The following is a 25,253-nucleotide window of genomic DNA, read 5'->3' as shown; positions in this document are numbered from 1 at the left end:
GAGGAGGCATCGCCATCGTCCACAAGAACACCATCCGCATCACGACCAACTCCGAAGACACCCTCACAGCCGCCGAACACCTGCACTTCCAGATCCACACCGACCCCAAGACCACCCTCAGAGGCACCCTCATCTACAGACCCCCGGGACCTCGCACACAATTCAGCGAAGACATCGCCGACTTCATCAGCCCGCACGCCCTCCCCTCCGCTGACTACATCCTCCTCGGGGACCTCAACTTCCACCTGGAGAACAACAACGACCGCAACACCACCACCCTGCTGGACAACCTCGCCAACTTCGGACTCAAGCAACTGGTGACCACCCCCACCACGCCGGCCACACGCTCGACCCCGTCTTCTCCTCCAGCAAGGACATCACCTTCAGCCACGCCACCGGACTCCACTGGACAGACCACAGCTGCGTCCACTTCAGCTTCAGAAGGACCACGACTCGCCACCACCCGCAACTGGTCCCCCGCAGAAGCTGGAACAAGATCACTGCCGACCAGCTCACCACATCCCTGAGCCAGAACCCCCCCACCAGATCAGCGAACCCCAACCAAGCCGCCAACAACCTCACGAAATGGATCCGCAACTGCGCAGACGACCTCGCTCCACTGAAGACCCCCCCCCTCCCCCTCCCCCCCCCCCCCCCCCGCCAGACCCGGCACCAAGAAAGCATCTAGGTTTACCGACGAACTCAAGAGCTCCAAGAAGAACTGCCGGGCACTCGAGAAAGCCTGGCGCAGAGACCCAACTACAGACAACATGACCACCCTCAAGCTCGCCACTCGAAGACCTCACCAGCTGATCCACGCCACCAAGAAATCCGCATTCAAGGAACGACTGGACAACAACGCCCGCAACAGCAAGGAACTCTTCAACATCGTCAGAGCTCTCGAACCCCAGCGCCGGAAACGACATCACGCCCTCGCAAGACCTCTGCAACTCGCTCGCTTCGTTCTTCCACAGCAAGATCGCAGACATACACAACCGTTTCAGCACACAGCCAACGCACCCTACGACCGGAACAACGCCCCCAACCACCACCCTGCGCCTGGACCCCAGTCAACACCGAAGACACCATCCGCACGATGAACTCCATCCACTCAGGATCTCCAACCGACCCCTGCCCTCACCACGTCTTCAACAAGGCCGACTCCGTCATCGCACCCCACCTGCGGGACATCATCAACGCCTCCTTCGACACCGCCACCTTCCCAGAGAGCTGGAAGCACGCCGAACTCAGCGCCCTACTGAAGAAACCATCAGTGGACCCCACTGACCTCAAAAACTACCGCCCCATCTCGCTCCTTCCTTTTCCGGCCAAAGTCATCGAGAAAACCGTCAACAGACAACTGGCCGCCTTCCTCGAGACGAACGGATCCCTCGACCACTCGCAGTCCGGCTTCGGGCCAACCACAGCACCGAGACCGCCCTCATCGCAGCCACCGACGACATCCGAGCTTTGCTTGACAACGGGGAAACAACGGCCCTCATCCTCCTGGACCTCTCCGTGGCGTTCGACACGGTCTGCCACCGCACCCTAGTGCAGCGCCTCAACATCGGTATCCAGGAGAAGGCACTGGAATGGATCATCTCCTTCCTCGCCGGAAGAACACAGAGTCCGCCTACCCCCATTCAGATCCGAGGCCACCGAAGTCATCTGTGGCGTACCACAAGGATCATCACTCAGCCCCACCCTCTTCAACGTCTACATGAGCCCCCTCGCAGCCATCGCACGCCAACACAACCTCAACATCATCTCCTACGCCGACGACACCCAGCTGATCCTCTCCCTCACCAACGACCCCGCCACCGCCAGAACCAACCTACACGAAGGGATGAAAGACTTAGCCGAGTGGATGACGAACAGCCGCCTGAAACTGAACTCAGATAAGACGGAAGTCCTCATCCTGGGATCATCACCCTCCGCCTGGGACGACTCCTGGTGGCCCCCTGCCCTTGGCAGCGCACCCAAACCAACAGACCACGCACGCAACCTGGGCTTCGTCCTGGACTCCTCCCTCTCCATGACCAGACAAGTCAACGCCGTCTCCGCATCATGCTTCAACATCCTACGCATGCTACGCAAGATCTTCCGGTGGATCCCCACCGAAACCAGGAAGACTGTCACCCAGGCCCTCGTCACCAGCCAACTGGACTACGGCAACTCCCTCTACGCCGGAACCACAGCCAAACTTCAGAAACGACTCCAGCGCATCCAGAACGCCTCAGCACGCCTCATCCTGGACATTCCCCGACACAGCCACATCTCCGTACACCTGAGAAACCTACACTGGCTCCCCATCCGCAAGAGAATCACGTTCCGACTCCTCACCCACGCACACAAAGCTCTCCACAACCAAGGCCCAAGATACCTCAACGACCGCTTGACCTTCTACACTCCCACCCGCCAGCTTCGATCAACCAGCCACGCCCTCGCCGCCGTCCCCCGCATCCGAAGAGCCACAACAGGAGGAAGATCCTTCTCCTACCTGGCTGCCAAGACGTGGAACTCCCTCCCCATCCACCTCCGCCTGACCCAAGACCACCTCTCCTTCAGGAAGCAACTCAAGACCTGGCTGTTCGAGCAGTAGCGGACCCCCCTCCCCCAAGCGCCTTGAGACCCTCCGGGTGAGTAGCGCGCTATACAAATGCTTGATTGATTGATTGACTAGTGTATTGTGTAGATGGGAGCCAGTCATTTTAGAACCCCACCCATAGTGGCAGTGGATCTTGTCTGTAGGAAAAACAGGCAAGCTGTGACAGATGGTGTGAAAGATAATAGTAATACATTTGTGGAACTCAAAGCCCACCAGGGAGTTCAGGCTAGGCCTTATTAATATAAACATTTTAATGTTGCAGTCTGATTAGGGCCACCCGGGTCATTCACAACCACCTCTCAGCCTTCCATACAAATGAAGAGTCGGTCAGACAGCAGCGAATACAAACCAAAGGTATTTTATTAGTATTCACTGGAGCGGAGTCCAGTCTTGCCAGCCTCCAAGGATAGCTGCAGAGGGACTGACCCCTGTCCACAAGGTAAAGTTAGATATACATTTCTAACACCCCTAAGACACGCCCACACTGGAATTTTCCAGCCTGGACATGGATAAACAAAGGATGCACAGAAGGATGAGCTACCATCCTGAGACCGGTTACACACTATCTTAGCTTCAAGGTTACTCAGCTCGTCCCAGTCTCTGAGTGGGAGCAGGGCTACATAAAAGGAATGGCATGCAAACACAGAACAAGCTATTCATTAGTGCAACGAAGCTCAGCCTTGAATAATAAACATAAACAATCTAGGCTGCTTTCTGCTGAGGCAGACAGTATGAGACAGAAGCTTCATTTCGATCATGGCACAAAATGGCGGCTGAATACAAAATGGTGCCGCAAATGCTAACTTAACTGGCACAATGCTAGGAGTCAGCTAGACATGTTTTCAGTCCAACAGACCTTCCTTTTAGCATTTGCTAACAATTTTGTCTAATGCATAGGAGAGTAATAAGTGTTCACATCAGAAAAACTACTGGTACTCTTTTTATTCGCACATTATCAATACTCAAAAATGCCTTCGTCAATGGCCTTTAATTCGTGGACTACTTGCATCATCATAGTCGAAGACTTAACATCCTGCATGGGGGCCTATGGGGTAGGTGTTAACTTCCCAATACAGTAAGCACAACAAGCAGAAGGCAATGGATGTATAAGCAACAAGTGAAAATAACACCAGCCATTACTACTAGAAAGATCAGGATCTTCCAACCCCAGGATGCTACTAAACCCCACAACCAACCAGAAAGGGTCCACGTACCATTCTCTTGGTGAATGTCGGATGCAAGCCTGTGCAACTTCTGTATCTCAGCGTATACATTTGGACCGCGGTCCGGTATGTATACATAGCAGCTACTACCGATAACGTGACAGGCCTCACTCGATTAGCTAGGATGACGTCTAACACCATCCTGTTCTGAAGAGCAATAAGCCTCGTAGCCTGGAGCTCAGCTGTAATATTTGGTAGAATCCCAGCTGTAGTATTAATGACCCCTTCCACCACCCTAGTGAGGCAACGGATATTAAGGCTGTTGGACATAGGGTCCCAGAAAGGAGCGATACCCTTCATGGCATCAGTGAACTGCTGTAGGGTAGTATCTGTCTGATCAATGTCTTCTGATTTGATGACCCTTCTAATACAGTATAGATGGACATCCCTACGCTGCAATCGATGATCCCTATGGTAGTTGGATGAAGCTATATACACCCGGGGGAAGGAGGAAAGACATAACCTATGCGAGACCACCCCCTAGGAAGCCACACATAAGCCTGGGACCCACAAACTAAACAAACATTATGGGGTGGAAGTAAAGGTGGGCTACTTGTTGTGCTCAACACACAGGTATAGTTGCAAGTACTCTGCTCACTTGAACCTTTCAAAAACCTTGAACACCCGTCATGGCAGGTTAGCTTCCAGTTGCTTTTAGAATAATCTCCTATTCTGCCATTACTTGCATTACTTAATGCAGTCTGATTGTAACTGATTCTGCTTCTGGCCCCTAGAACTTCACTAGTGTGCAGCCAATTTGGAGCATGGCATTCAGACACCTCCTACCATGAAACAAATACTTCAAGACTAAGGCATTGTTGGGACAGGAAAGTCCTCTGCATGGTAAAAGATGTGTACCCCTGTCCTGAGTGCCCAACTGCACTGTTGTCTGGATCCCTAATGCTGATCTGTATTATAATAGGCAAAGAGGGATCATGCTTGTGAGTCACGAGAGAGGCCTTCCTCCGGTATTACGGTCTTGTTGGACCGGGAGGGATGCCCAAAGTGCTGCCCTCCTATTAGTGGGAGACTACTTCCTTCACTAGGATTTAAGCAGTGTGGTGGCGGCAGCATACCATGTAGTGATGAGCAGGAGTGAACAAGTCCTTTTTACCCTGTGTCACTGGAGTGAGGCCTACATGCTCACTCATCTTGTTTTAAAGTTCTATGTTCCTAACTCACCCTTGCCGTACATCAGTTAGATGTAGAGTGCAGTGCAGGAGTGGTGACTGTGCTGAACGTATGTGTGTCTTGGAAGGGTACAGACTAGGGCACTGCTGCGCAGTACAATCAAGGGCAGAAAGTGTACAGTACAGAGTGATCATGTGTGTTGAATGTATGTGTGCCTGGGTGGCAAAATACATGGAGGTGACAGTACTGGACATTGTGTATGTACACAGAGAGCAAGTGTGCCTGCAATTGTACATTACACGGAGGATCCTGTGTTCCATTTTAGGAAGCCCAGGTCTTTCTGGTGAAGAAATAAGGACTAGAAGAACACCCCCCACCCTTCTGGGAGATAATGTATTACTGCATTCCTGTGAGCGGGATGGAACACTAGAGGGAGAGAGAGACGCCACCCCATGTACACTCCAAAATGGTGCTTTTTAAATCCGTGATGGCTCACTAGGAAAGGGCCTGGGCACATCTCAGGAAGGAGATGAGGATGATAATAGAATCATAAAGAGTAGAACTAGGAGCCTGGCATTAAACATTTCATGCACATATGACTGTGGCTGACATCCAGGTGTGAATTCTAGTCATTCTCATGGCCTGTGTTGTGGGATTTTCAGCTTGGAACTCTCTCCTGCTGTAACAAAACAGCCTTTCAAGAAGGAGAGAGGGAACAGTGTACACTTAAAAAGAAGCTGAATCCCAACATAAAACTTCAAAGACCCATGCCCTGAATCATATTTGGTGTCTGGAAATGGACTATAAGGGGAGGATGAGACCTCAACATCTGTCATCTGCCAATCAGCCAGACTGGCTGTATGAGAAGGGGAAGCTCTGCAATACATCTGCCTGTGACCAGGACTAGGAGCCAAGGCCTGCTAGTCTCCCTGCTGATTCAGGGGACATGACGGAGGAAAACCAAAACCACATGGCCTGGAGCACCAGCACCTGCCTGCATGGCACGACCAGTGTGCCCTCCTATGACTAAGAGGAGAGCATTGGAGGGATCGAGATCCAGTGGATAGCCCTACTGAGAGGACTCCAGGTGTGAGGAATCTGCTGTGCACTGATCAGCTCATTTCCTGTGTGCAGAAGTTATTTGGCGACGCCCTGTATGCCTGGAGAGGCCCTCTCTGGACTGAGCTGTGCATTGTGTGGTGGGAAGGCCAAGCCCTCACTGCAGTGATCCCATATGCTAGAGGGGGTCACCGTAAAAGTGACTGCTCTGACAAAGCACCACGGCATAGGTGCGACCCCCCCCATATGCCAGGAGGGGCCACCGTGGCATCTGATTGAATAGGAGAAATAACGCTGCAGCCCTGTATGCTAGGTAGTGCTGTATGTATGGAGTTTGTCCAAGTCTGGCCGCCACTTGGGAAACTTTAAAGTTACGTCAGAAATTGTGCACGAAGACCTCTCCCTCTTGACCGACTCTGTGGGGTCCGAAGGATGATGAGCGAACTGCACTGCATCGCTGGACTCCAGTCAGGATCCCAAAGATGAACCCCTATCCCTATGTAGGTAAACCTGAATGTAATGCTCTGACAAGCTGGGAGCACCGCCAGTCGCTGTAGAGGCTGGCACAGCTGATTGGGAGAGAGCATGGCGGTGCTGATGTGTGTACCGCAAGTAGCTTAGCTCCTCCGAACGCGACCAGAGCTTGCAAGGGCCCACGGTCATGGCACCCGCTGAAACAGTGAAGGCTTCTGTGCTGCTGAAGCGGGTAAGACCTGGAATGGCCCTTTCAGGCCCCTGTGGACTCGTTTCTAAATGTGCTTTGGCACCATAGACTCACTTGACTACTTCTGTATGGCCTACCCTTCTAATGAGCATTCCCTAAACCCAACCACATTATAGGGAAGGTGGCGGGACAGGGATTTGGCAGATAAACACTATAGCCCCTATCTCAAGGGGATTGTTTTGTTGATTAGGAATGTTGTTACTACTTTGAATGTGTAGAGGTAGAATTAAAATGCCACTTTTTCATATAAACGCAAGTATTTGACTGGGCATCGATTTATTGACATTACTGAGGGCACTTTGAGTTATCAGTTGTGTTCACTAACCTGTATCTATGCTCTCTTCCCACCCCCTCAAAATGGGAGCCCTTTACTGCTTGTCCACAGCTACCACTGAAAGTCAAGTAAAGAAGGACATCGAAAGGAAACTACCTCAACCACCACTGTATCTGAGTAATAGGATGCAAGGGATTGTAAGAAACTAGAACGCTGTGTGGAGATTTGAGGGTATAATGTTAGAACAAGAGTCTTAGAAGGAAAACTTATAAGGCAAAATTCAGAAGTGTTTTGAATGAAATCTTACATATGCACCACTGAACATTATATGGAATGGATCTGAAGCGGTCTCTCACGGTTGGTTTATTACTTGGGAGATATGGAATTATAAGAAACATCAGTGTAATAGAATAATTATTGGGTAAGATAACATTTTCAGCTATCCCTAGGAAAGTCTTAGCTGCCACAAAGCTTCTAAAACTAGTTATGAACAAGAGCAGCGACAAACATATGAATAATTAGACAATTTATGAAGAAGGTAGCAAAGTTGGTTAAATGTTAGTTTAGCAAGCTAAAAAAAAAAATGAGAGTAGTGAAATTAAATGTATTGAAGATGAGGATAATCTAGCTTTAGTTTGTGAACCTCCTAGATAACTGTCCTCTTTCATACATTTTATCAATAATTTAATACGGAGTAAGTAAATGCCAGAATGCCTGACATTATAAAGCACTTGCAGAGGATACAAATTGACGGCATGATCGCTAACAATCTTGCTCGTCCTTTTGAAAGAAAAGATTTTGAGATGGCAATCAAGGCTCAACTAGTAGATAAAATCCATGAAAGGGATGGATTGGGTTGTTATTTATCAAACATTTTCAGAGTTATTGATTCCTTTATTATTGGATCTGTTTAGGCATATTTGGCGAAAAGGGGCCCCTCCGCATTCCATAATAGGATTTATGTTCATCCTTTAAAATTTGGATTAAAAACCATAAGCAAGTCTGTTCATATAATAATTTTACTCATTTAAATTCGTATTGCTAGTTTTTTTAATGAAAATTCAAGCAAATGGGCTTTCAATGGTTGTGAAAAGTGTGACGAGGCAGGATTAATTTGATCTTGCCGCTCACTCACTTTCTGATGGAAGCTAATGTTTTCTTGAAGGAAAAGAATACTCCAGAATGCATTGCCTTTTTAAATGTCGAAACATTTGATCCTGTTTAATGGAATTGGCAGAGGAAGGTGAAAATCGCAGTTCATCAGGTTTATTTTGTCAGCCTATTTATGATCTAAGATTCCTCTGAAACTGAATGAAAATGTTAATGAAATGGGGAACTCTGTAGGGATGTCTCCTATCCCGTTTATATTTTTGTATTTAGAGCCATTTGATGTTCAGGGTGGAATCAATGCAATACCTCAAAACTGGTTACTGGGTGGGTGTCAAATCAAATTGTATACAGACAATGTTAGTCTAGGTCTGTCCCCAGATTGTGGAAGTGTATAAAGAATCTTAAAAGCAGTTTTACAGTTTTCTACAGTATGAAGATACACAACCATTCACTCCTAAATGGAGCAGTTGGAGATTGGATTTGTAAAGAATAATTGCCTACACCAGTAAATTGTATCAAAGACTAATAAAGATGTTTGAAATCTTTGGATATGTGTATAAATATTTTGAAAAATAGTATTTAAAGTTCTTTTCGCTGATAAAGAAAATCTACAACCCACTGTAGTCTTGGGGTCAACATATTTGTTCTTTCACTGGAGGAAATGAGTGGTTCTTTTTAAGATTCACAGTCCTAAGTATTTTTTTAAAAAAATGAAGCAGAGGACTTTTAGGTGACTGTCTAAAGATAAAAGAAGCTTAGTGGATAATGGCCCAGTGTGGGATAAGTGTTTGGGTTACCCTACTGTAGAATATAGAATTCAAGCCTTGTTTGAGAACTCCACAACGACTTAAATTGCATAGGTGTGGTACATTCTTTAAATATTTACAATTAGTAGATTAATGGCGAAGGACTAAAAGAGTATGGGCAGTTTAACAAACCAAAAAGAATAATAGACCTTTGTAAGGAGCAGTGAATCTCCTCACTAATAAGATTGTGATTGAGGAGCAAGAAAAAGTTTGTAAGACCAGGGAGAAATTTTCAACTGCGGTAATTGTGATTGTAGACGAAGTAATTTCTAATGCATGTAAAAAGAATTCTAACGTGGTGCTAATCATCAATGTATTGCTCATTCCTCCTTATTTACATTATATTATACCACAGATAAGAGGTGTTTGTTGCTCCCCAAATCTTCCTCAAATTGTCCCAGAGCTACGGATATAGGTTAATGGGAACAAAGGTTTCTAGAATGTGATACGATACAAGAATTTTGGCAGGGTATTCAGCTGTCTATTACGCTATTAAGTAGAATGCACTTGTGGATTAATAAAGAAAAAGCAGCCTTATTGGGTCTACCGGAGTGTGGAGAGAGAGGTGGCTCCTGACGGAAAAAGTAAAATATCTTAAATGTGTTATACAGTGTAAATTTTCTAACCTCTTGTCTTTTGAAGAAGGGAAAAAAAGGTATGAAAGCTGGCGAGGTGGAAGCGGACTCCTCCAAAAAGCAGGCTTACCCTTAAATAAGGAAAGGGTGTGGGGTTTCTACTTGCTTGGGATTAAAAGTATCTGAATCGACATTTAGAGGACTTAACTGAATTGGTTTCCTGGGACAGATTTGCATAAGACAGGGACATTAAAATGGATCAACTTTATATTAATTGGTTCAGCTCGGTGTATGTTATGTTTGGATTGACTGTATTAAGTACACTCCTTTCATAGTAAAACAGAAATGGATAAATATTTGAATTGACTAAATGAGATCATGTTCTCTACATTATTGTGTAACATCCCATGGTATAGGTGCTTGGTCTAAATTGTATACTGTTCAAATTTACTTTTCAAGGTGTTTTTTCTTCTATTGTGACAAATATTTTGAGCTCATGCAAACCTGTACTGAATATGCCATTTGAAAATCTAGCTAAGGTGCTAAATGTAGATGTTTCTTTGTGTAAGTATAGCTAACTAAATATTCTTTCTTGAATCCAGGCGGGCAGGGAAATCGAGAAGCAGAAGTCCCCATTCATCTCGGCGTTCAAGATCTCGCAGTAGGCACAGATCTAGAAGTAGTCATTCAAGCATTTCTCCCAATACATTGATCATGAAAAGCAGCCTAGCTGCAGAGCTGAACAAGCACAAAAAAGCAAGAGAAGCTGAAGCAGCAAAAGCTAATGCAAAAGCTTCCAACACATCCACTCCCACTAAAGTTAATGTTGACAGCAGTGCACCTTTGAGCAAAGTAAAAGAGCAGAAAATGAGCAAAACTAATCACACACCATCTCCTCAAAAGAACAGTGTGAAAGAGTTGAAAAAATCCAAAAGGGAGATTTTACCATATTCTCAAAAGAGCAATGTGAAAGAGATGAAAAGAAATAAGACTACAAGGACACCATCGCCTCAAACCGAGGTGAAAGAGCCTAAAAAAACCAAGATGCAGCAACCACCTTCCCCTCAAAGTAATAGCATGAAAGAAAAGCAAAAAATTAAAACTGAGCGTATGCGATCTCCACCTGCTGCTTCTGCTTCTGCTGCTTCTGCATTAAAAGCTGAGAAAGTACAAGAAAAGATTAAAGTTGACAAATTGAAAGAGAAGCCTCCTGGCAATGCTTTAAAGGAAAAAATCACTGTCGTTGTGGACAAACCTATTAAACCAGCAGAGACCGCAGTGAAAAAAAAGACACCTGTTGTAGTTAAAGAGGAGCCTGCTGTACCTAAAGAGAAGAGCAAACCACATCCACCAATCACAGGAACCAAGGAAAAAGTTAAGAATGCTGTACGTTTGGGTTCAACACTGCCAGCCTTACCCTTTCCTCCTCTGTTAACTGGAGACTTTGAAAGGTGAGCCTTAACTCCTTCAGATTTTTTGTGATACACCCAACACTTCATGGAATGACAGGTATGGAATATTAGTGTGGGGAGAACCTTTTGCATCACATATTGTTATAGGGCAAAACTGTTGTAGTTATGTATACGAGTTTATCCAATTTGTTTTTGCTTGAGTTATGAGGAATGGAGATAATATATTTAGTCAATTCATATTTCAGTTAATTGTTTCCACAGAAGCAGAAATGGAGAGACTATGAAGCGGGTGTGTGTGTGTCCCTTGTTTGCACTGGTGGAATAATGAATACTTGAAAAAGAAGCCCTGTAGTGCTGCTTCTCTGCCCTACTATCCTACAGCATATCTGGAGTAGACCTGATGGAGCTCTTGTGAAATGTGTGTGTATATATATTTTATATATATTCCTTCGCCCGTACTCTTGTTGCTTGCTGCCACTTCTCTTAATCGAAGGGGGCATCGTCTCGGCGGATCTCACAAGAGAGGGTCCATAATTAACTTCTCCTTCACAAAAAAGGATGATACACCATGTGTTAATACTTTAGACTTTTAATGTCAGCCCACCATCAAACGTGTTTCGGCTCCACCAGCCTTGCTCACAGATGCCGAGGTGCCATTACAGATAGTCTTTTAGCTATTTGGTTACTGTGTGCATTGCCCTCTACGTGAACTATAGTGAAAACATACTGGTAGTTTTTTACTCTGACATTTTTGTACCATTTAAATTCGTCAGCAGATATTTAGAAAGTTTCGTCATATTATAATCATTTGCAAACTTGTAAAATGTAAAAACTGAACATTAATTTAATACGCATCTAAATACCGCTACAGTCGTCTCTATTTTTTTTTTTTAATCCGACAAAGGACCTTTACATACAATTTAACACAAGGGGGTAAGCCAGTCAGCGATTTACTTTCGACTTTGTAATCAATAAAATGAGTACACTATCCATATTAACTGTTATCTCGTCATCGGCCCCTCAATGCAATTCATATCAAATGCTGTGCTATGATTGAGCCCAAGTAGGCATTACTAAATATAGTTTTATTCATGGTACAGTACACACTTTTCTGCTTCCCCAGTCTAAAAAGCTGTTCTATATTCGTGCTCTGTGCTATTTAAAATCTAATTTACATATGCAAACCAAGCTGTAAAGACACAAGACATTAGTTTCTAGATCCTGTAGCTGCAACAAGTTTTTTAAATGAGTATACAAATCTTCTTAAATATAAAGGCCCCCCCCCCCCCCATCCCCCTGTATCAAGTTCTATCATATAGCAGGATTCCAATTTCCTCAATTGTTTTTCTCCGTTTACCCCCTCTGATGTTTGACGCCACTGCATCTATCGCATAGTATGTCATGTCTTTTGTCTCTCTGTTGTGAAATGACTCAAAATGGCGTGCCACTGAGTAGGTTTTGTCAGCATTTTTTATGGCACGTATATGCTGCAAAAAACAACAAAGAACAAACAGAATAGAGTGGGACACAGTCCTGTGTCCTTCAACAGACAAAACATTTAAAACATTCAAAAGACAATCACATTTTTAGAAGACTTTTCAGGCTAAACAACCAAGCTTAACGCCGATGGCAAATAAAGGGGCAAGCTATTTAGAAGGTAGACAGTCATGCACAACTTTTAACTTGTATGTTAAACATGCATGCTGTTCAACAAGTCGACGACGTTTCGATCTATTACAAGATATATAGATCATCATCAGGACTAATTAATAAGCCGCACCGTTGCATCGGTGCTAGCGGCGGAACAGACAGCAGCACCTCAGGAGACGGAAACCAGAGCGACATCGGGAGTTCGAGCCGTCCCGAAGTGCCGCGAGCCTGGGGCGCCGTGATCCAGAGGAGACCCTAAGATGGCGGCCGGGGCCGAGCGCCGCAACGGAGAAACGCCGCCGGACCAGTGAAGTCTGCGAGGGCACAGCCAGCGCGAAGAAGAGCCCCCGCTACGATCCCCCCGACGGCAGGACACGAGACGGAACACGCTCCAGTGCAAGGTGAGAGGGGACAGTGTGAAGGACGGATCGGGAGCTGTGGATCCGGGCGCTGATTTGCTTCCAAACCCGGGGCCCCAGCGGCTGCCAGCGCTACCACGAGTGCGGACGGGGGCACGGCCCGAGAGGTGTGGCGGCTTGTGGATCCGCGGACTGGGAGAGACGGCGAGATCTGGAGTGCCCATTGGGTCACCGCGGCGGTCTCTGGCCGGGACCCCCGAAGCGACGATCTATAACCCCCGGAGATCCAGCGGCGCACGCAGGGGCCGGTGACCCCAGGACAGCCTGAGTGGGGGAAACCAGACCGGGAGGAGCCGGACGCTTTCCGAGGGCAGGGGATCTCCCGGAAGGAACACTGGTGGCGAAGGGTGCCCGGGCCGCGGAGTACCCGGGGAGCTGAGGTGACGGGGGCTGGCGCCCGGGGAGAGCCTGGAGGGGGCACGCTTGGAGCACCCGCTGCCCGGCGACCCGGAGAAACCGCGCCGCTGAAAGCGCTTGTGTGGGGCCGCACGCAGCACGGTGGCCCCTAACGTCGACTGTGTTGGGAGACGCTCGTGGGAGTGAGCAGTTAGGGGGTGTGCGAGCGGGAGTCGACGTGGACTCGCCCGCGGGCCCAGCAGACTGCGCACCCCCCCCTGGCCCAAGGAGGCGCTACCCTAGCGCCCCGCGAGTGGAGGACGAGACGGTGGTGCCCCTATCTGGATGGTACACTGGCCACGACAGCCAAGAGAGGCGACGTGATGGGCAAGCCTAAGGCCAAGGGTGGGGAAGGAGCACCCGGACCAGAGCCGCAAGACGGAACAGCCCAGAGCCCTGCGGACCTGCAACAACTCCGGGATTGTATCCTAGAGGCCATAGCGGCCACGAAGGACGCGTTGCAGCAGGATATCGCGCAAGTGGCATCGGGCTTGGGAATTTTGAGGGCGGACCATGGGAAGCTGAAGGACCGAGTCAAAACGGTGGAAGATCAAGTACAAGACATGCTGCCGACACATAAATCTCAGGAGGGGCGCCTGGTGGAGGCGTTGGAGCGCATACAGGTCCTGGAGCGGCGCGCAGAGGACGCTGAAAATCGCAGTCGTCGCAACAACGTCCGCTTGGTGGGACTGCCGGAACGCAAAGAAGGGGCCGATATGGTGGGATTTCTGGACGCTTGGCTGCGCTCCGAGGTGGCCCCGGAGGGCCTTTCGCCCTTCTTCACGTTGGAAAGGGCGCACCGGGTGCCGGCGCGGCCCCCCAAACCGGGCCAACCTCCACGCCCAGTGGTGATAAAACTGCTGCACTACAGGGACAGAGACTGGCTGCTGCAGCGGGCCAGAGAAGCGGGGCCATTCCAGGTGGACAACAGTAGCGTCACGATGTTCCCGGTTTATACCTATGAAACCCAGAAGCTGCGTGCCTCCTTCCTGTCACTTAAGCGTGAATTGAGAACAGAGGGTTTGCAATACTCACTCCTTTTCCCAGCCAAGCTGCGCGTCATCGTGGACGGCAAGACGCTCTTCTTCCCAACCGCGGCGGAGGCCTGGACGTGGTGGGACACGTACAAGTCCAACACGCACGAGGCTGGAGCCCGACCGGCGGAGGCGCGGAGGTCACAGCCGATGCGGCAGTCACGAAGGCTCCGACAGAGGAGACAGAGGGCTGGAAAACCTACGGACTCGCAAACAGTAGAAGAGAGGAGAGCGGCACTGCAAGCAGTGGTGGACTTATCCGGAAAGGTGGCGACGCAATCATCCCGCGGGACGGGCTCGGACAGCCGCGGCACGAGCTTGGAATCCGACCGCTCCGTATTGACTGGGGGCCGTGGCCCCGTGGTGACCCCGCAGACTTTGGGGGAAATTGGCGAAGGCTGATGAGACGGCTCTGCCGGGGGGCCGGCACTTGAGAACTGGGGAACCAATTCCTATCGAGGTGGACTTATTCAGGAGTCGCTGCTCAGGTTTTCGTGAGTGTTTATAGGGGATGTGGGGGGCGGGGGGACGGGACTGTGGTAGCCTCCTTCGGTACCAGGCTACTTCCTAGAGGCCCATAAGGCCACTGCAGTGCAGACTGCGGTTTAGGTGATTGGTTGAGCGAGTTTGCTCTACTCTAGTTTGGATGGGGGCTGCTTCTCCGAAGTTGGGTCCTATTCTGGGGGGGGGAGGGGCCGAGAGTAGTTGGGGGGGGGGGGGCTCGAGGCGAAGAGTTGGGAGGGGGGATCAGGGTTTTCTTTGGAGAGGGGTGGGACAGTGCCATTAAACACGGCTGGACATGGATGGGTTTCGAGCGGGGGCCTCTGACGTGGGACCATGGCTAATGTGGGGTTGGTGAAATGTGTGACCTGGAATGTGCGGGGACTCCACACTATGGCTAGGAGACACAAGATTCACGCGTACTTGGTACGCAGGGGTGTGCAGATCGCGCTCTTGCAAGAAACGCATTTAACGAAGCAGGAGGGCATCGCACTGCAGCGCAGGTGGAGGGGGCAGGTGTTTAGCACAGCTTACTCCGCGTTTGCGAGGGGAGCTATGATATGGATCCGAGCGGGCACCCCCTTTCAGGTGGTGAGGCACATTATAGACCCGGAGGGCAGGTATGTAGCTGTTGGGGGCAAACTCAGGGGTAGGGACATAGTACTCTGTAGTCTATATGCACCCAATCTGGACCAGGGACCCTACTTTACGAAATTGTCCGGGGAGCTAGCCAGCTACTTGACAGGCCCCATTGTGCTGGGAGGGGACTTCAACTCAATCGCAGACACCGAGCTGGACAGGTCACACCCGCCCCTGCGGACATCCCCAGTTCACAGGTTAGTGAAGCGTAGACTCGAGTGGCAGGGGAGGTGGGAGCTGACAGATGCCTGGAGAACGCAGCACCCAGAGACGAGGGATTACTCCTATTATTCCCCACTACATGACTTACATGTTAGGTTGGACGCTTTTTTGTGCTCTCCGACAGTGCTCCAAACTGTGGCACACACGGAATATTTAACCCGCACGATCTCTGATCACAACCCTTTATTAATGACCCTGGAGTGGATGGTTGAGACCCCGCGGGTCCCACTGTGGCAGCTGAGGCCGGACACCTTAGAGGACCCGCCTTTCCGAGCGGCCTTGCGGGAACGGATTGTACACTATTTTACTGAGAACGAGGGCTCCACGGCGGCCAGGGCACTAGAGTGGGACGCATTCAAGGTGGTGGTTAGAGGCCATTGTATCGGGAAGTACGCTGGCGTGCGCAAGACGCTGCTAGGAGATCTGGACAAGGCAGAAGGGGCATTGCGCAAAGCGGAAATAGCGCGGCCGGGTCGTCCTGAGCTACAGGAAGCAGTGTGCGAGGCTAGAGAGGCGGTAGCGGTCGAAGTGGAGCGGCTCCGGAGCTTTGATTACAAAGCATTTATGGTGCGGGCGCACGCTGAGGCCGACAAGGCATGCACACTATTGGCTTGGCTGGCCAATCCCACCAAGCGTAGCCAACCGATTCTGGCCATTAAGAGGAGGGGAGGGGGCACGGTCACTACTCAGGGGGACATATTGGACAGTTTTTGCTCCTACTACGGGACACTTTACGAAAGCGCACTAGAAGGGCGGGGCGAAGAAGCGGAGGCCTTTCTGGAGGGGCTACAGCTGCCTCACATAGAGCGGGAGGAGGCGGAGGCACTGGGCAGCGAAATAGACCTAGTGGAAATCAAAGGGGCAGTGGCACGCATGGCGCGGAACAAGACCCCGGGCTTGGACGGATTGCCCATTGAATTTTATAGTCGGTACCTGGACCTGCTGGCTCCACGGCTTCAGGAGGTATATAGAGAGGCCAAGCATAGGGGGAGATTGCCGCGCTCCATGCGTGAGGCGCTGATGATCCCGCTGTTGAAGCCGGGCCGGGAGGGCTCGGACCTAGCGGCCTACAGGCCGTTGTCAATGTTGACAACGGACTATAAAATCCTAAGCACCATCTTAGCGAACAGGTTGCTACAGCATATGCCGCGGCTGATTCACGGAGACCAGTCGGGGTTTATCCCTGCACGAAATACCACCGCCAATATCCGCCGCCTGATCCGCTTGTTAGGGGATCCGCTGGAGGGAGCCCGCGCGCCGCTCGTGCTGTCGGTCGATATAGAAAAGGCCTTTGATAGCCTGGAGTGGGACTACCTGTACAGAGTCATGCGTGGCTTTGGTCTCGGGGAGGGATACATAGGATGGACGAAGGTCCTTTATGCCTCGGCGAGGGCGAGAGTACGGTTCGGCGCTCTTGTCTCTGACCAGTACCGGGTGGGCCGCGGCACCAGACAGGGGTGCGCGCTTTCCCCATTGCTGTTCGCGTTGGCAGTAGAGCCCCTCGCGATAGAGGCCAGGACAGGCCGTTGCTACAGGGGGCTGGTCTACAGGGGGACTCCGCAATTCATTTCCCTCTATGCTGATGACCTGCTTATGTTCTTGGACGACGCGGCTGACTCACTGACTGGCGCGCGGGGGCTTCTAGCGAAATTCAGCAAGTTCTCGGGACTGCAGGTCAACTGGTCCAAGACCTGCTTGTTCCCGTTGCGCCCTGGCGGCCCAAAGCCGGACGTCCACCCAGAGCTCAAGTGGGAGCCTCACTGCCTCAAATATTTAGGGGTCCATATATACCACTCCGCCCCCGATATACTGGAGGGTAATGTGGGTCGCTGTATAAGAGCGCTGAAGGGCAGTATGGCCTTTTGGGCCACTCTCCCACTCTCGGTGACGGGATGCGTCTCGTTATTGAAAATGGTCGCCTTGCCGCGCCTATTATATTACTTTCGCACGCTTCCGGTGCGGATACCGAGTCCGGTTTTCAGGCAGCTGCGCTCCTTGTTGGTATCGTTCCTTTGGGGTTCGGGTCGACGCATGATTGCGTTGGCAACTCTGACCAGGCCGAAAGACGAGGGAGGCCTGGCAGTCCCGGACTTCGAATTCTATTACCTGGCGGCGCAGCTTCAGATCTTTACGCAAGAGGTAGCTAGAGTATACCGGGGCCCGGAGCAGGACCGGGAGGGGGGCACTCCCCGCCATGTGCTGGCATATATTACACTGCAGCAGCGTCTGGTCCTTAGGGACTTGACTATGGAGGAACAGACATTCCGACAATGCTGGAATCGATCGCAGCGTAGGGCGGCGCCCATATGCGCCGGAGATCCCGTTGGGTATGGTGACAGCGCTCCCGCACGGGGGAGATTGGTCGAGCCTACAAGTGTGGGAGGAGGCGGGTCTCCAAGTGCTGGGCGATTTATACGAGGAGGGAGAATTGCTCCCTTATCAAGCGCTGCGGGAGCGGTTCGATCTTCCGCGAGGGGACTACCTGCTGCACGTGACGGTCACTGGGGCGATGCGAGAGTACTGGGGGGAGGGGCTCCGCGAGCCTCCTACGTCTGCGGCGTGCCAATACGCTATGATGTCGGCGGGCACCCGCAAGGCTGTCACCTGTCTCTACTCCAGAATGCTGAGCGAAACATTACAACCGCTGACAGCCCTGAAAGACAAATGGGAAGAAGATCTACAAACAGAGATTCCTGATGCTACGTGGGCGGGCCTGGTTAGAAGGGCCAGAAAGAGTACGAGAAATGCCCGCTTCCAACTGATCCACTTCTATGTCCTCCACAGGGCTTACCTTACTCCGGGCAAAATTCGGAAATATTTCGGGGCGGAGGAGGCGGCGTGCCCTAGGTGCGGCACGATTGGAGCGGAGCGCGGCCATATGCTATGGGATTGCCCCCGCCTGAGTGATTATTGGAAGGCTGTGTGCGAGACGCTGACTGAGGTAACAGACAGGGAGTTGCACTGTAGTAAAGCAGTCTGCGTTCTGCACTGGTTCCCACACACTCCCAAGAACAAAACCACGAGTAAATTTATAGATATGGGCCTCCTCTTAGCAAAAAGGGAAGTGACGAGACTGTGGAAATCAAAGTTGGGCCCCACGCATAGGAGATGGCTTAAGGAGCTGCAGAGGTGGGTGGCGAGCGAAAGTACACTTAGGTACCAGCTAGCGAGCCGTAGGGAAGATGATAAGGCATTGGAGGCGGCCACAGCGTGGGAGGTGATGGTGCAGGCCCTGTGCAACAGTGAGACTGAAGACGGAGGGGTTCCATCGGACGGGGAGGGCAGCCCCCGGGCTACTCCAGTCGCGCACACACAGTAGATAGGTAAACACGACACAAAAGTACCCAAAATCATCTATTCGAGCCTCCGCCAGGCGTCGATGAGAGCACTGTTGGGGTGGGGAGGGAGGGCGAGGGCACTTGTGGTTCGGATTAGGGGATGGGTTTTGTTGGGGAGGAGGGGGGGGGGGGGAGAAAATATTTCAAAGCAGAAAGTAGACGTCCTGGGAGTAAGCCAAAGTCATTAGCCGCTGAGATCGTTCGGGGACACTGTCCATTCTGTTGACGCTGCCCGGCCTCCGGGATGTGGGCTAATAAGCTGTGTACGAAGATATCCTAGCCTGCCGGAGATCTGGCACAGGGGATTGAGGCGCAGTCCCGTAATGTATGTACAGTGATGATCCTGTGATTCTGCAATAAAAACGGTTTAAAAAAAAAAAAATCAGGACTAATTAATAACAAGCCTGAGAACGTAATGCCTGTAAGGAAATGTAAGGAACGGGAGGGGAAAGAGAGAAGGAAAACATTACAATCTCAGCAGAGATGTGGGAACAATGTTACACAATTAGTACTTAGAAGACCAAGGTCAGTATATACAGGTTATATCAGAAGGAACTTTCAATTCAGAAATATACAGAAAATTAGGCGTCAGGCAGTGGCTCCTATGTTCAACCAACATGACCCATCTAACCAGGATGGATTAAGGGATTCAAAATTACAATACTCTAGAGGTGACCAGGTGCAATCTCAGCTGGAATTAAGTGAGCCAGAGTGAGGGATAGTGGGAAAGCCAACATTGCGTGAAATAGAGGAAGTGTTTGTGCCAGGGAAGAAATTGCCGGGGTGCGTGCAGTATAGAACGACGCAGAATATACCATGGACGAGTGCGCAGTTAAGTCTGTCCATGCATTGAAGATAGTTCTCCTGGAAGGGTGGCCGCGGGAGAATGATGGAGGGATAACCGGGTTATTGGGCTTCTAGGGAAGGAAGGAAACGGGTTACGGTGGGGAAGGGGACATAGGGTTAAGGACCCGAACCGCAAGGAAATTAGCTCACCGATTAGAGCCGAAGGGAAGAGCCCAACTACAATAACATCCGTTTGCTTGAATTAGGCATTAGGACGCCGGTGCATACGGATCTGGGCTTCCGTGTAGAATTGAGGCTGCTTGCCGATCACAAGGGAGACCTACGGTGGAGGAGGAAAGGTCACGATAGAAGTAATTATGCTACAAGGGGATCTTCCCAACGAAGCTTAAGGCAAGCCCGTCTGCTCCCGTCCGCGACCGGCCGCCGACCGGAGCCGGCCAGCATGCCAGTTGTAGGAGTGGTCGATCTGTTTGCTGGTCGCGGGACGAGTTGCTGGATCTCCAAGGTCCTTTCTGCGCTAGATCTCATCAGTTCGACCTAGCGGCTGCCCCATTGCCACTTAGCTGCGGGACCTGCCAAAAGAGTCTGTGTTTAGATCAGACTACCAACACAAGACAATCTGGTCCCCGGGGCCTTTTAAAGGAGCGTAAGGTTAATATAAAGGCAGCCCTTATTAATTGCAGATCTTTGGTTAGGCATGCAACAGAGGTGTGGTCACTTCTAAACGATGGGATTTGGGACTTGCTGTTTTTGACAGAAACCTGGCTCCACCTGGATACGGTTACATCAATTGCTCTGGCTATACCCTCTGGCTTTAACTTTTTCTACGCCAATCGGGAGGGCGGAAAGAGAGGGGGTGGGGTGGCCATTATCCTCAAGGATTCGTGGGAGATGGCATCCTCGGACTCGCTGGCTGAGCAGGGCATTGAGGGTTTTAATTTCTGCATACAATTCAATCCGACTTTTGCCCTTGCTGGCATCCTTATTTACAGACCCCCTGACTGTGCTTCAACTGCTCTCCAGAATCTATGCAGTTTAATTGCCCAAAAATCAGTAAAGTACACCAATTTTATAGTTCTAGGAGATTTTAATGTACATGCTGACGATGCTAACAGCGCACAAGCAGGTCAACTTATATCTGCTTTAGCTGGCATTGATCTCATTCAACAGGTTTTCTCGCCCACGCACATTGCAGGCCACACCTTAGATTTAGTATTTACCACTCTTACTGATTTAAATATGGAGAGTCCAATTCCGTTAACGTTGTCAGATCATCATCTGATCCCTTTTGGCTTTACCCTGCCAAATGGTGGGCAAGCGGAGGGCTCCCGCTGGACGCTAAAGAGAAATTGGAAAAACCTGACTGAAGCTGGCCTAAGCACTGTTCTACGGGCTACACGTCCCCACCTATCCTCTGACCCAAAGGTAGACGCAGTCTCCATCCATCAATGGATTGCCTCTGCAGTAGACGCGGTAGCGCCGGTTAGAGTAGTCAAATCCACGAGATTGTCCCCGACTGCCGCCTGGTTCTCTTGCGCCCTTAAAGCCACAAAAAGTAAGTGCAAAAGATTGGAACGCCAGTGGAGAGTGAGTTATAGCGACTCAACCAAGGCTTCCTACAAAAAAGCATTAAAAGACTATCATAAGGACATAAAAGCAGCTATGAGAGATTACTTTATCAACCGCATCCAGAATGCAGACCACTCCGGTCGCGAGGTTTTTAAAGTAGTTCAATCCTTTTTTAACCCTAAGGCACTGGAGACCAATGTCAGACCCACCCCAGCCCTGTGTGGCAAAATAGCCAATCACTTTGAAAACAAAATTTTAAAGGTCTATGACTCCTTTGTACCATCGGAGCCAACTATCGCGCCAGACAAATCTACAATCGCGTCAGATTCTCCCATGCTTATCAATTTCACGCCTATACTATTAACGGATGCTCTAGCCATAATTCAGAAATGTCGCTCAGGCGCTCCTGATGATCCCTGCCCACCTAAATTATGGAAAATAATATCCGCCCCTATGGCGGATACATTACTCCAGCTATGGAACTCATCGCTGGACACGGGAATCTTCCTGGACTCTTGGAAACATGCAACCCTCCTACCACTACGAAAGAAACCGAATGGTGACCCGGACGATCTTAGTAATCTCAGACCGATTTCCTTACTCTCCGCCCCAGGCAAGATGCTGGAGAAACTGGTGCAACCTCAACTGACCTCCTTCATCGAGCTCAGAGGGTCACTGCATGATACACAATCAGGCTTCAGGGCCGGTTTCAGTACAGAAACCGCGCTCCTCGAGGTCGCAGAGTCAGTTAGATGGGCTCTGGACTCAGGAGCCTCGGCAATGCTGGTGCTCTTGGATCTATCTGCGGCGTTTGATACCGTGGACCACTCTATACTGATCCAGAGATTACACGCCGCGGGATTTGAGGGTAAAGTTCTGTCCTGGCTGACATCCTATCTGAGGGGCCGCACTCAGAGGGTCGCCCTTAAGCCATATGAGTCCGATCCGAAACAGCTGTGGTGTGGTGTCCCGCAGGGTTCGGCCTTGAGCCCCCTACTCTTCAATTTATACCTCGCGCCGCTCTTCTCTTTGATCGCCAACTGGGGTGTTAAAGCGATTTCCTACGCGGGCGACACCCAGTTGTTTCTCTCTTTCAAGGAGCAGACGGAGGAGGCTTTTAAGAATTTCAAAGGCTGCTTACGGGATATTGCGGCTTGGATGAACTCAAACAAATTAAAGCTGAACGCGGGTAAGACCGAAGTATTGTTCTTCGGTCAGGGCGGTGTCCCTGACGCAGAGTTGTGGTGGCCGGTAGAAATGGGTCCACCTCCCTCCCCCGCCAAATGCATCCGGAACCTAGGGGTGAGATGGGAGACAGATCTCTCCTTCTTAGCTCAAATACAGCAAGTCTCAGCTACTTGCTTCAGTAAATTAAAAAATTTACGGAAAATACTGCTGTATTTACCAGAAGACTGCCGGAAAACTGTAGTCCATGCAACAGTCACCTCAAGGCTTGACTATGCTAATGGACTGTACCTTGGTCTGCCAAAATATGCGATTCATCGACTCCAGATGGTTCAGAACGCGGCTGCGAGACTGGTCTGTCGTTTGCCTTCTTGAGACCATGTCTCTCCGCATCTTCTGAAACTCCACTGGCTTCCAGTAGAGAAGAGAATCGTTTTTAAGGCCATGACCCTGGTTTACAGGGCTTTAAGCGGTAAATGCCCGAGCTATCTGAAAGAAAGATTGCGCCCCTATAAACAGACCCGTGCGTTGCGCTCAAACTCCCAAAACCTGCTACAATCCCTCCACTTTAGGAAATCTCGCCTGGGTGGGAGAACCTTCACGGTTAGTGCAGCCACACTATGGAACTCCTTGCCAGGCTACCTTCGTCAGGCTAGCACAGAACCTGGCTTCCGGAAGGCCCTGAAGACCTGGTTGTTCAAATCCGATTAACACTCTTGAGGTGGCTCTCTTCCTTCTTCGTTTGCTGCAGTGCCTGAGGTTTAGCGCCGGGACACACCTGTCGGGTGTAGCTGTCGCGCTCTATAAGCTGCTGTATTATTATTATTATTAAGCGGGACATGTTCTTACCTTCCTGTAGGTGACGAGCTCGATCGCTGGTGTGGGAAGCCCGCGAGTGCTAAGGTTAAGGAGGCGGTGTTAGGACACGTGATCAGGCACGTATGTGCGTGCAAGAAGTGCAACCGCCGTCAGAGAGGGAAAGAGTGGTGGCCATATTGGGTCAGTGGAGGGGTTGCATGGTAAGGGGCTAAAACCAGTGATATTCCGACATTAAGGAGGAACAATTGGAACAGTATCTCGATGAAGGTTCTAGGTTCAGAGTTCCTACATTTAATGTGGGCCAATGTTTAAGGATAGATTTGCGGATGGTATTGAAAATCACAGAGAAGGTCGTGACTGACGCAAACTATCCTTTTTGTGTTGCTTTTGGGTTTGGGTGAGAGCAGGACTTCTCTAGGGCAGTTCCAGGCTCGTTTCTAGGCATTCCGAACCAGGCGCTTGGGATACCTCCGAGCTTTGAGTTTACCCGAAAGCGCAGAAGCCTCTAGGAAGTAGTCTTCCCTGGAGAAGCAATTGCGTCAGATCCGTAAAAATTGAGAATAGGGTAGAGAGTCCCGCAGAGCTCTGGGGTGATAGCTCTCATATCTCAACAATGTATTCCGTTCAGTTTGTTTTCTGTAGAGTTTGGTTAAAAGTTCACCATTGGAATGGTATATGGTGAGGTCAAGAAAGTGAATCGAGGACTGATCGGAGGAGAGTGTAAACTGAAGAACCAGGCAGTTATTGTTTAGCCAATGTAAAAAATGGTTTAGGGAAACCTCATTGTTATGCCAAATTAGGAAGACGTCGTCGATATAACGGCGCCATAATTTGACCCCAGATTGAAAGGGGTTATTGGGTGTCAAAATGATGGTGGTTTCCAGAAAGTCCATAAAGAGAGTGGCCAGATTGGGGGCAAAAACTGCACCCATCGGAGTGCCTTTAACCTGCTGGAAAAATTCATTGTCAAAGCTAAAAAAGTTCCTAGTCAGACATAGTTCAAGCAATTTGAGTAGAAATAATGTGGGGACATTGTGTGGTCTGGGCCTTAGGTCAAGGGTTTGTTGAATCCCTTTTAGAGCAAGAACCTGTGGGATGTTTGTGTACAGTGATTCAACATCCAGAGTACAGAGCAAATCCTCAGTCGTGTTGAAAGGATGACGTTCCACCATATTAATCATGTCCATGCTGTCCCTGATGTAGCACAGGGTTACGGGTACAAAGTCCTTAATAAAGAAGTTAACAAATTGGCCTAGTGGTTCCAATATGGAGCCACAGCCCGAAACTATAGGGTGGCCAGGTGGAGCAGTCAGGTGTTTATGAATTTTGGGTAGTGTGTAAAAGACTGGTATTCTCGGTGACTTAGCATTAAGAAATTGGAATTCTTTTTGGCTGAGAAAGCCATCATTTTTAGCCTCAGTGGTAATTTGGAGGATAAGCCTTTGTAGTTCCTTAGTGGGGTCCGTAGGAAGTCTACAGTAGTGGTCTGTGTTCTGGAGTTGACGGAGTATCTCGGCTTTGTAGGAGTCTAATTCTTGTAAGACAATGCCGCCACCCTTGTCTGCTGATTTAATGATAAGGGAGTTGTTATTTTTTAGAGTTTCAATGGCCTTTTTTTCTTGGAAAGTTATATTGAAAGAGATAAATTGTTTTTTGTGTTTGAGTGCAGTAAGGTCTTTAAGCACCATTTTTTCAAAGGTATTAATTTCACCTGGTAACATTTTTGCCGTTGGGGAGAAGGTGGAAGGAGGG

General features: G+C 49.8%; 1 protein-coding gene across 3 annotated transcripts in view; it reads left to right on the top strand.

The window, feature by feature from the left end:
• The window catches only part of CDK13 (cyclin dependent kinase 13), an 807,643-nt gene that overhangs the window by 300,520 nt on the left and 481,870 nt on the right, over positions 1–25,253 (top strand). For all 3 annotated transcript variants that reach the window (XM_085607435.1, XM_085607434.1, XM_085607433.1), the window contains exon 4: positions 10,113–10,961. In XM_085607435.1, coding sequence (XP_085463561.1) covers positions 10,113–10,961 — 849 coding nt within the window. The remainder of the gene's footprint in view (positions 1–10,112; positions 10,962–25,253) is intronic.

This window comes from Triturus cristatus, chromosome 5_2 (genome assembly GCF_964204655.1).
Source record: "Triturus cristatus chromosome 5_2, aTriCri1.1, whole genome shotgun sequence".
NCBI classification, from domain to species: Eukaryota; Metazoa; Chordata; class Amphibia; order Caudata; family Salamandridae; genus Triturus; species Triturus cristatus.
This window is presented reverse-complemented; position numbering and strand designations above follow the sequence as displayed.